Source organism: Microtus ochrogaster, chromosome 5, assembly GCF_000317375.1.
Source record: "Microtus ochrogaster isolate Prairie Vole_2 chromosome 5, MicOch1.0, whole genome shotgun sequence".
In the NCBI taxonomy this organism is placed as follows: domain Eukaryota; kingdom Metazoa; phylum Chordata; class Mammalia; order Rodentia; family Cricetidae; genus Microtus; species Microtus ochrogaster.
Genome location: NC_022012.1, coordinates 42,504,266 through 42,516,106, shown reverse-complemented (window position 1 = coordinate 42,516,106; position 11,841 = coordinate 42,504,266). Strand labels below are relative to the sequence as shown.

General features: G+C 42.5%; 1 protein-coding gene across 1 annotated transcript in view; it reads right to left on the bottom strand.

Moving 5' to 3' along the window:
• The window catches only part of LOC101982168 (NXPE family member 4), a 260,581-nt gene that overhangs the window by 3,885 nt on the left and 244,855 nt on the right, over positions 1-11,841 (bottom strand). Inside the window, exons 5-9 of the mRNA XM_005347270.3 lie at positions 7,037-7,118; positions 5,798-5,865; positions 5,500-5,602; positions 2,131-2,864; positions 1,617-1,678 (exon numbers count right to left, since the gene is read on the bottom strand). Of these exons, the coding sequence (XP_005347327.2) occupies positions 1,617-1,678; positions 2,131-2,864; positions 5,500-5,602; positions 5,798-5,865; positions 7,037-7,072 (1,003 nt within the window). The 5' untranslated portion in view covers positions 7,073-7,118. The remainder of the gene's footprint in view (positions 1-1,616; positions 1,679-2,130; positions 2,865-5,499; positions 5,603-5,797; positions 5,866-7,036; positions 7,119-11,841) is intronic.

Genomic DNA, 11,841 nt, shown 5'->3' with positions numbered 1-11,841 from the left:
ATTTTTTAAAATAAAAAAGGCCTTCAAGTAAAATGTGACTATTTGTTAGCCTTGCCGTGAGACCAGCCTCATCAGTTCTTATAAAGGGCAAGAGCTCTTTCATCTGTTTCAAGCCACTTGGCTCCTGAGCTTGTCACATGCTCTCACAGTGTCTTCAATGTCAACATTAAAGTATGAACTCTTTGAGATAAAGTCAGGGTGAACTTGGCTTAGAAATTGGCCAGTTTGTATTGAGAGAGGCCTGGAGGTCCAAGATAAGCCAGATGTTCAACCTTAGTCTCTGGGTAAGGAAGAGACCTGGAGGTAAGCTGGGGCGGTGAGGCAGCAGGTTTGGGGTCACAGTTACTCACCACCCCAAAAGGGTAAATTAATATTTTTACAGATACTATAAAGTTACCTGTGTGTATATATATGGGGCCAAAGAAATACTATTTCTCTCCCTCTTCTGCTCTAAGTCTGTTTCTGTCTTTGAGACAGGGTCTAAGGTAGCCTAGGCTTGCCTTCCACTTACTGTGTAGCTGAGGATGGCCTTAAACTCCTCATCTTCCTGCCTCTATTCCCAGAGTTTGGAAATCATGGTTGTGTATTTTTGTGGTGCTGGGGGTCAAGCCTAGGGCTCTGCACCTGCTGTGGAAGCACTACATATCACATCTGCAATCAGAAACGTGGTTTTCCTTCTATGCGGAAAACTGTCTCAGCAATTAGCAAGCTTTTCATGGTGCATTCAGAAAGGCAAAGATACTGTTTTAGGTGGTGTTTGTGAGCTAGCTGTTCAGAGTTTTTTTTTTTTAAAAGGAAAGAAAGAGAGAGAAAAACTAGTGAATGCCAATCCCAGAGAACCTAGACAACAATGAGAACCCCAAGAGAGACATACATGGATCTAATCTACGTGGGGAAGTAGAAAAAGACAAGATCTCCTGAGTAAATGGGGACCACGGGGACCATGGGAGAGGGTTGAAGGGGAGAGGAGAGGAAAAGGGGGGAGCAGAGAAAAATGTATAGCTCAATAAAACCAATAAAAAAAGAAAAACACCAGCACTCGGGAGGCAGAGGCAGGCGGATCTCTGTGAGTTCGAGGCCAGCCTGGTCTACAGAGCTAGTTCCAGGACAGGCTCAAAGCCACAGAGAAACCCTGTCTCGAAAAACAAAAAACAAAACAAAACAAAAAACAAAAACAAAAACAAAAAACCTTAGTGAATGTGTATGTGGAAGTTCTTTGTAAAAAAAGAAAAAAAAAGGTTCCAAAAACCAAGAGAGAAGAATTGTAGTAAATTGACTCCTAGATGGTATAGTGGAGATTTGTAAGTGAGAATTCTGGGGAGGCTGTGAGGATGGGAGGAGAGCTAGGCAGAGACGCGGGAGAAAGTTTCCACCTTTGTAGGTTTTTGTGTAAGATGAACAGGAGACCTTCTACCTGAGAAGTAGATTAGTGAGATATGTGGTCGCCAGAGCACGCGTGTAAGATCCCAGTGATTACAACCATTCATTCACTCATGGACTTGTGCCTTGGCCCGCTTTAAAAAAAAACCGAGACAGCAGCCAAGTCCAGCAAACAGAGCAGGACCTTTAAATGGGTCCAGGGTTAAGCACCACCCACCAAACACAGAACCACTTACTGTTGCATTTGGAGACACTAATCACATTGGGTTTTCCCATTATCTCCACACCTATATTTGACCTTAAAGAGACAGATACAGAAATTAATCTGCAGTGGTCTCGACTTCAGCAAAGTCCCAGAGCTCAGACTGACCAGTCCTTCTGTTAGTTCTCATTGAGAATCTCATTTCCCTGGCTAGAATTTATTTTCCATCTATTTGTTTCCTGGTCCATGGGAGACAGGAACTGAGAGGGTATGTGTATTGAGACCCAGAAAAAAATGTATTAGAATACACATACATATATTTCATTCTTTCAGTTTTTACTCAATCTGTGTTTTTTGGGGTTCATTGATAAGGATTACTTATTATAGAAGTTCAAGGACTCCTGGACAATGAACACTATCCTCAAAAGAATTCATAGGTCCCTTCTCAAAGGACTCTTCTTGTAGCCTGCAAGTTAATGTGCTTAGAATACATCCTGCAGGCTAGATTGCCAACCTTCCCCCGGACATGTGAAACAATAATTATTTACCTTTCAAAGAGGCGCCTCTCTTGCTGCCTAAGATAGGAAACTTCCTTGTTCTTTGAATGCATGTGGGTGAGGGCAGCACAGGGAACATTCGGAGGCTTCTCACAGTAGAAAGCTTCTTGGTCCTGGGCATCCAGATACTGGCACAACTCGGCACTTGAGTTTAGAACCAAGGCACAATCGGTGCGGACCTGAGAGGTTCCACTGACGAACAGGCCAGTGAAGACGATTCTGTCGTAGCCCTGTTTCCGTGCCCTCCAGAGGGCTGACACCCCTTCACTGGGATGGATGAGCAGGATAGACAGGGCCACCTGGCCCTCCCAGAACAGAGTGAAGCTGACCAGGTAGGTGCCATTGTTGAAGTCTGTCACCTTTCCAGAAGCTCCTGCCTTCAGGGCTGGGGAGGATATCCTGGCCCTCAGGAAGTCCCCTCCATACTCCTTCCTGCGACCAGAGTAGTCCCTAGCTTCCAGCAGCACCTCCAGTCTGTCCCCCGTGCAGTATGTGTCTCGAGGGTTGAGGATGGTGACGGTGCTGTGTGTGGCGCTGGTGGTGGTGTTGAGGTGGGTGAAGGGTCTGGGAGGGATCTGCTGATCTAGCTTCTCCAGGACCTCCCGGACTCTCAGCTCTGTCTCTGTCGGTGAGACTGGTGGGTTCGGAAGCACTGCAGGACACGAGGATTTCATGACCAAGTTCCAGCCACTGAAGGACACAGGCAGCTTGAATGGAGCCCATATCTGAATGGGCAAGAAATAGAGTAGAAAAGAAAGAAAAATATCTTCTTTAATGTAAGGAGTTTTGGCAGGTTAACCACTTTTGTCTTTTTTTTTTTTTTTTAGAACAACGAGAGACATAGAAATCATGTTACTCTTAGATTTTTGTGGTCACGTGTGTTTCACACACAGACATCTTGGTTTAAACTGTCTGTATAACTCTAGTTTTCAATGGCTTCTTTTTTTTGATATTTTTTTTAATTGAAAAAATTTCTGCCACCTCCCTGCCTCCCATTTCCCCCTCCTCCCCCCAATCCTCTCTTCCTCCCTCTCCGGTCTGAAGAGTTGTCAGGATTCCCTGCCCTATGGGAAGTCCAAGGTCCTCCCCCCTCCATCCAGGTCTAGGAAGGTGAGCATCCAAACAGACTAGGCTCCCACAAAGCCAGTTCATGCAGTAGGATCAAAACCCAGTGCCATTGTCCTTGGCTTCTCATCAGCCCTCATTGTCCGCCATGTTCAGAGAGTCCGGTTTTATCCCATGCTTTTTCAGTCACAGTCCAGCTGGCCTTGGTGAGCTCCCAATAGATGGGAGTTAGTTCCAGTTAGTTCCTTGGGCAGCTGAGGAGAGGGAACCTGAAATGGCCCTACCCTATAGCCATACTGATGAATATCTTGTATATCACCATAGAACCTTCATCTGGCAATAGATGGAGATAGAGACAGAGACCCACATTGGAGCACCGAACAGAGCTTCCAAGGTCCAAATGAGGAGCAGAAGGAGGGAGAACATGAGCAAGGAAGTCAGGACCGTGAGGGGTGCACCCACCCACTGAGACAGTGGGGCTGATCTATTGGGAGTTCAATGGCTTCTTTTGGGAAACCCATTCATCCTCAATTAGCCAGAGCTAGGACCGTCATGGCGGTGATATGGGGGTGGAGAGAAGGCTGAGTAGTTAACAGTGTTTGCTGTTCCTAAAGAGAACCCGAGTTCAGTTGCCAGTGGCAAACAACCACCTGTAACTCCAGCTCTAGGAGATCTGACACCATCTTCTGGCCACTATGGGTTCTGCATGCACATAACTGTAAATCAGTTTTAGCAACTGCCTATCAGGTCATAATTATGCTTCTTGAATGGTTATTGTGAGGATTATGGAATAACATGGTTTGCTGACTAATTTAATGTCAGCTTGACACAAGCTATAGTTGTCAGCGATATCTCAATTGAGAAAATTGCCTCCATAAGATTGGGCTGAATGTGCATCAGTAGGGCATTTTCTTTTTTTTTAAATTTATTTATTTATTAAAGATTTCTGTCTCTTCCCCTTAGTGATTGATGTGCAAGGGTCCAGGCCAATGTGGGTGGTGCCATCCCTGGACAGTGGCCCTGGGTGCTATAAGGAAGCAGGCTGAGCAAGCCATGAGGAGGAAGCCAGGGAGCAGCACCCCTCTGTGGCTTCTGAATCTGCTTCCAGGTTCCTGCCCTGTTTGAATTCCGTCCTGACTTCTTTCAATGTGGAGTGTAAGCCAAACAAACCCTTTCCTCCCTAAGTTGCTTTTGTTCATGATGTTTCATCACAGCCATAGAAACCCTAACTTGGACACATGAGAAACATTAGAAAGGCACGGGACACAAGGCAGGTGGGACTATTTCTATTACTTGAAAAGATGTTTGAAAATATCCTAACATATCAAATAAAGTGACAGTAAGATGGATCGCTGCTCTCAATCACTAATTAGAATTTTCAGCAAATGCAAAGTGGCTTGTGTGAACCCAATCCATATGTAGACAACAACAATAACAACAGCAGCAGCAACAACAACAACAGCAACAACAACAACATCAACAACAATAATAATAAAAACAGCTCTCTAAGAGTAGTGAAACCTGAATCAGGGCAGCTGCAAGTTCGAGCCTGAGCCTGAACTGTATAGTAAGAGAAGGGCTAACCTATGCTACAGAGTGAAACTGTGTATTGAAAACACAAAAACAGAATTCTAGCAAACAAACACTTAAAGGCAACTAATCACTACCAGCACCATCAAAAGCCCCACTCCAAAGCAGAGAAGCCACCAATGGAACAAAGAAAACAAACAAGGACAAGCCAACGCCAATAAAATAAAACGGAAGCCTTAAAATCTGCAGCGGCAGAAACAACATTGAAAAGTTTGAATAGCTATTTAGACAGCTTGGTACTGGAGGAGGGAAATGTTTCCCATTCGACATGGTCCATGGTTTTTAAAAGGCAGGTCCGCTTCAGTACATAGACATGAATGTATTCTCTCCTAAAGATGCTCCCTTAAGGCAGGTGCAAGCACAGGCTGCGGGCCAGGCACAACAATAGCTGCACTTAACCGCAAGCAGTACAGAATGAAGTCTGTGTGTAAGCACGCATGTGAACATAAAGCTTGCCATCCCTCGTGATTTTCCTATCTCTGAGAATCACCCTCTGCTCTGGGTCCCAGCTTATCTGTGAAAGGTTTGGGCATGTTCTTCACTTGTTGCCATGCTTAACAATTGTCAGCTGCGTCGGTTCACTAACACTGCATGGTAAGCCATATTGAGCACACCCCATCTCCATTGCAATTTGTGGGTCTTTGCAGCTTACATTTTCCTAGGCACATAATATCCACTACAACAGGAAAGGAGAGAAAATCCTACCTTTGATGGGTTTCTGAAAACTGTAAAAGAGACCCAGAAGATAACTATCAACAGCAGCACCCACAGTGACTTACGACTGGTCATCGATTTCATGGTTCGAATCCTACGAGACAATCAGAGGAAAGCAAGCATCACAAAGCGAAAGAGAGAGGCAAGCACACGAAGGTGTAGCTTGTTCACCGTAGCACCCTCGGTTAAGATATCAGTTCTCCCCCGGCTGCTGTCATGCCCTTAGCTCTCAGCTTGGAGCCCACCAGCAGCTAAGGCACTGAGAACCTGAAGTAGGCAGGACACTTACGTCTGCGTGACTCTGCGTGACTCCTCCAGGCTTCGCCGCCTCGCAGGTTCTCTTTCCTTTCGTCTTAACTACAAAGAGCAGGCAAAACACTTCACAAACAATGGCCTCTAAGAACCATGAGAACGTCTAATAGACGTTGGTCCACCAACTTTCATGTGGTCCTTTTCTTGTAGCACCTCTCAACTATAAAAAGAATTACTTTAAAACTCACATCTATATGCTTAAAAAAGAAATCTTGAAGCCTTAGCCATTGTTTCCTTCTGTTAATATGAACATTCATCTTTGACCTGAAGCCTGAGCTATCTTTTTCTGGTTAGATTACCTGGGCGGAGTTACTGTTTAATAGTAGAGATCCTGGACATTAGCTCATGAATGTAAGAAAAGACAAATCATCTTGTTTGAACACCGCCCTTATAAAACTTTATACCCCTCAAAACTTCTTAGAATCACTCTTTGCTCTGGATTCCTAGTTTATACACAAAAGGATTTAGCACCCGAGAACAAATATTGCCCCTTACCCCTCTACTCTTGGTTTTCATACCTTTAATATAAAGGTCTGGTTTAGTCTCATTTCTAAGAACTGGGTGAGCTTGATGGGCAGGTTCCTTCTGTGGCCAGTAGGGTGCTACCACTGTGCGGCCTTCCTGCACCAAAACACATCACAGATACAAGCTGTGGGGCATAGGGTAGAAACTACTTTTCAGTGGGATTCAAGCCCTTCGCCCTAAGGATGATAAAACAGCAGTGACCAGGTCAAGCAGAGGTTGAAATGAGGGACAGAATACTTTTCATAGTACAGAAATATGATTGTAATGGAGGGGGACACTGGAAGTCTAAGTCTGACAAGCAGATGGTAAGTACTCCCATGGGGACTGACTTGTGAGTTTCTCTCTGAGCCTTGCTGTGAAGACCCAGTAACTGAGATTAAGATGCACATTCCTCTGTGGACAGTACACTGCGTAAAACGGGAACTGAAGGGAAACCACCTTGGATGTGGTTAAGAGAAGAACATTAATAAGGATTACAGTATCTCAGACTAACAGGATGAGAGTCACAGGTTTGAAGCCACTTGGGATTTGTGTTCTTGTTCTGATAGAAACAGGACCAGAAAGAGTAGGTGCCTCAGATACATGCATTGAGCCCACAGGAAACAGCAGTTGGACCCTTGGGGCCCTCTTCACAAGTCTTGTTTACGTTGTCCTTTCTAAGAGTTTATGTGTGTCTGAATACATCACCAACCTTTCCATCTTCTTGCTGTTTTTCATAGACTTTCATGTAGCCCTGGATAGCCACAGACTCCAGATCTTCTTGCTTTCACCATCTAATCTTAAAAACAACAGCAGCAACAAACAAACAAAAACATAAAAGCAGACAAGCTAGACTCAAATCCTCTTTCAGGAAGAAAATCCTGACTTTTTAGAATTGTTAGTCAGGTTCTATCAAACCGGTCATAGTAATACTTTGTTTCCATACCATGGCTTTTGAGAAAAACTGTTCTAACTTTGTGTGACTGGGTCTGGATCACTCAATTGGAGTCTATAAGAATTGTTCTAATGGAGTGTCTTGGGTGAGAAAAATATTTGGGATAGATTTGGTTTAGCTGTCTCTGGGAATGCAGGTGGCAGCAACTTCCCAAGATTATAGCCTCTCTGAGTCAATAGATTTAAAGATTTTAATGAGCTCTCTCCATGTAGACATTGATACTTTATGTGAATTGGCATCTTTTCATGAAACATTCAAACTAGATCTTCCCGGCTTTGTGAAGTGTGAAGTGAGGGTAAAGAGGGAGTTTAAATCATTTACCAAGGTCACCCAGTGAGCTCTAAAACGGGGTGAGGCCCAGGTTCCTGTTTTCATGGTCTCTGACTATCAGAATATTTTCTACATTCAAATGTATGTGATGTGGCCAAGTTCAGGTAGCTCTGAGGAACTGCTTAGTAACTGCCATTATGCTTAAAAGTCTCTCTATTTCTGCATCCTTATGACTATGTCTTGCCCTAGCTCCTCCCATGTAAACCCTCCTTTTCTCTGCTTCCTGTAAGCCATGAAGAAACTCCTCTGCCTTCATGCCTCATATATGAAGCCATGTGAACATGAACCAATGTGCTAAAAGACACCTTTCATCCTTTGAGTTGTTGGAGTCAGGCATCTTGTCACAGCAGCAGCAACCAAAATAGCTAATACAGAAATGCTGGGAGTCTAGGGAGAAGACTTGTTACTGTCTTTCACAGATCTTGGGCAGATTTTCAAATGTGTAAAGTTCAAAATTATACAAAACCAGCTGCAAACACACTGCTTACCATTTTATAATGCTTCTTGTCAGAAAAGGATTTCAGATACACAATAGGACAGACTCAGACATAAAAGACCTCTAAATGAGACACAGTGTGTTAAAAAAATGTACACAGGCTTGGGAGAGAGAAGAAAGAGTATAGACAGTTATAAAAAGAAGTAAATTCTTTAGAGAGACAGTAAAAGTAATTTTACAGAGTACAGACAGTCATAGATTAAAGGAGTAAAGAAAAAATAAGCCGCATAAAGATGGAAAACATACAGAGAGTCTAGATTATGCATATTAGTGCATTTTCTTTGAAATTTTTGACTGCAGAGAGACATTTGTTTTTGGAGGTTTCTAAGCTAAACCAACATATATATTTTAAAGGTAATTTGACTTCAAAATTTGAGTCTACTAAGGCTATGTTGCTTTGGAAAAGAGGTTCTGCTTTTGTTTCCACAGAGCATGGGAACCTGTGAATTCCTTCCAGGCTAATGTGGTTTGATAGAACAAGATTCCCCCAAAAGTCTCCGTGAATCTCTAAAAATACTTCACCCAACAAACACCAGAAAGCAGTTTGGAGAAAACTATGCCCAGTTCCCAAAATGATTGTTTATAAATGTTTATTTTCATTTTAAAAGGGTTGTTTATAATAATGGTCACAGTCAATTTCTTAAAGAAATAAGAAGGATATGATATAAATACTTAGTATTGGTATGGATCTTGGTCTACTGATACAAATTTAAGGTTGATTTTGTTACACTGTGTATATATATTTCTGTTCTTATTTAAGATATTGTGTTTGTGTAGCTCATTTAAAAATGTAATGTATAATTAAAAATTACAGATTAATAGTCATTTATGTAAATCCCAGTCTCTGGCCTCCATCTTTGGAGGCCCCGCCCCTGTGCCCATCAAACCTTGACTCCTCCCCTGAGAAGGGTCAAATCAGCCTGCCAAACCTTGACCCTTCTCCAAAGGAGATCAGAGCAACTTCCCCAGTCTATTTAAACTGCTTCCCAGAAGGTCCCTTTGTGGTCTCCCCCCACTCCCCTCCCCATGGTTGCATTGTCAATTTTAGAGCTTTGTAAGTTGTTCATAATACACTTCCTGTTTACTTAGGTATATGCTTCTGGGGTCTTTGAAGAGTTGAAGACAGTTATAGCTTTCCTTAGTTATGATAAAGGATAAACTAGATATAAAACTTTAGATTTACAAAGACTGAATGGATGATAGAGTATTTTCCTTAATTTGCCAAATGTAAATGGACTAAATATTATAACTATAATTCTTGCTTGATAACTGTTTTGCATTTGTAATTTTACTAAGGGAAGATGATGTGGGATATCCTTCTGTATATGTGTCATTTTTATTGGTTGATGAATAAAGCTGTTTGGCCAATAGCTTAACAGAGTAAAGCCAGACAGAAAATCAGAACAGAGATAGAGAGAGAGAGTAGGTGGAATCAAGGAGACACTATGTGGCTGCCGGAGGAGAAAGACACCCAGAAACTTTATCATTAGGTCACAGCTTTGTGGTGATACATAGATTAATAGAAATGGGTTAATTCATGATATAAGGAATATGCCTGAGTCACTGACCAAACAGTGTTGTAATTAATATAGTTTCTGTGTGATTATTCGGGTCTGAGCATCTGGGAAAACAATGACAGTCTCCATCTATACCCATGAAAATGAGGCATGAAGACAGATGTCTATGTGCCTCACTGAACTTCAGAAATTCCAACACTAGCAGCATGTGTCCTGTGTTTTCTCTTATTTTGGAAAGGGATCTTCACCTTCTAGTCAGGTAGACAGATCTGTTCATTCAGATAGAGATGTGGTTGATGTCTTAAACATCTCTAATGGATTCTGCACCACAAGAGGTGAGTAGGAGCACCTACCCATCTGGTCAACTTTGGCTCAAACTTTATGTGCACAGGTTTGTCCAACTGTGATTTTTTATCCCCAAGATAGAAGAGGAGGGATTTAGTTTTAGAATTTCTAAGAAGTCTTGTCCTTGGGGAAATGACTGGAACTCCTCCGTCCCCAAGGATCTTCTAGTGACAAAGTAAATGCAAGCTTCTTTGTTTGAAGAAACTATAGGTGATATGGAATCTCTTGGGTGCAGACATTAGTGACAAGCATCCCATTTTGGAATAGAAGAGGATGCATAGTTTAAAGTGCTGTGTTCCCCCACTGGACTTATTACTTCTCTGGAGGCAATCTTGTCTGATTTTCAATGTGGACTTGAATCTCTTCTCTTGTGCAAATTATTACTGCTGCCCTTCAAAGAACCCTGAAGGGGGGGGGGGCGTTCTCTTACTGTTTAGGTGGCTGCTCATGGATGATTAGACTTGAAGATTTACCTAGCAGAAAGAAGAAATGCAGGCCTGACTGCCCAGGCAGCTCTGGATGTTGCAGACTATAAAGACCCATGGGTTAGGCTTATCCACCCTGTCTGGGGCTGGGCTGTTGATGTCGGAGACTTGTGTTATTTGCAATAGGGCAAACACTGTCTTGGAAAGTACTGATGATGAATTATTGCATAACCGCCTTTTTGAAGCCCTGATGCACTCTAACCCCTATTTATGGGGTGTAGACTTTATCTAAAGGAAATATCCTCTGTTGTCATATTCTAGAAAGACCTCTATTGATGTGGAATTCCCTTCTGTATGCTGTGAATGTGTTTTATTGCCATTAGTTAATAAAGAATCTAAGAATCTTCTTTGGGCCTATGGCAGTGCAGAATAGGGCAAAGCTGGAATTCTGAGCAGAGATAAAGGAGAAAAGGGGGCAGAGTTAGAGAGATGCCATGTAGCTGCTAAAGGAGACAGATGCCCTGGAACCTTACCGGTAAACCACTAGCCTTGTGGTAAAATATAAAATAATAGAAATGTGTTAATTCAAGATGTAAGAGCTAGCTAGGAATACACTAGAGTCATTGGCCATGCAGCGTTGCAATTAACATAGTTTCTGTGTGATTATGTTTTGTCTAGGCAGCCAGGAACAAATAAACAGCCTCTGTCTACACTCTATTCGAGGCAAGATCTAAGAACTTGGAGGGTATTCTAGTTTTATACTGTTGCTATTATAAAATGCTCCAATTGAAAGCAATCCTGGATAGGGCAGGGGCTGTTTCCTCTTATACTTGTAGGTCACAGTTTATCACAGAGGAAACTCATCTAAGAAACTCAAGGAAGAAGCCTGGAGACAGGAATCATTGAAGAGCACTGCTTATGGGCTCACTCTCTGGCTACTTTCTTCTCTTCTTAGGTTGCTTTCTTATACTTCCCAGAACTTCCTGCCTAGAGATGGGTGCCCCAAAGTAGACTGGGCCCTCCAATATCAGTTAATAACACAATTCCCCCATAGACACGCCTACAATCTGATCTGTTTGTTGATCTAATATCAGTCTCTCATTGGGAACTTTTCTCTAAGATGACTCCAGGCTGTGTTGAGGTGACAAAGCTAAGTAGGTCAGAAGGCCCTAGGTTTTGGAGATGGGACCATGGGCATCACTTTGACCAGAGCATGAGGCAAGGAGATTCTTAAACACTGCTTCTTGATGAAGGATAAGCTGTGTCCAGGAAGGTGCAAGTAAAAACACAGTTTGGGCTCTGAGTCTTCAAGTGTAAAGGTTAATAGAGCTATAGAATTATTTTTTTACTTTATAATTTCTTCCTGATACCTTGGACTGATAGTCAAAGACTCTTTTTTTTAGCTTTTTTTTTATTGAAAAAAATTTCTGCCTCCTCCCAGCCTCCCAT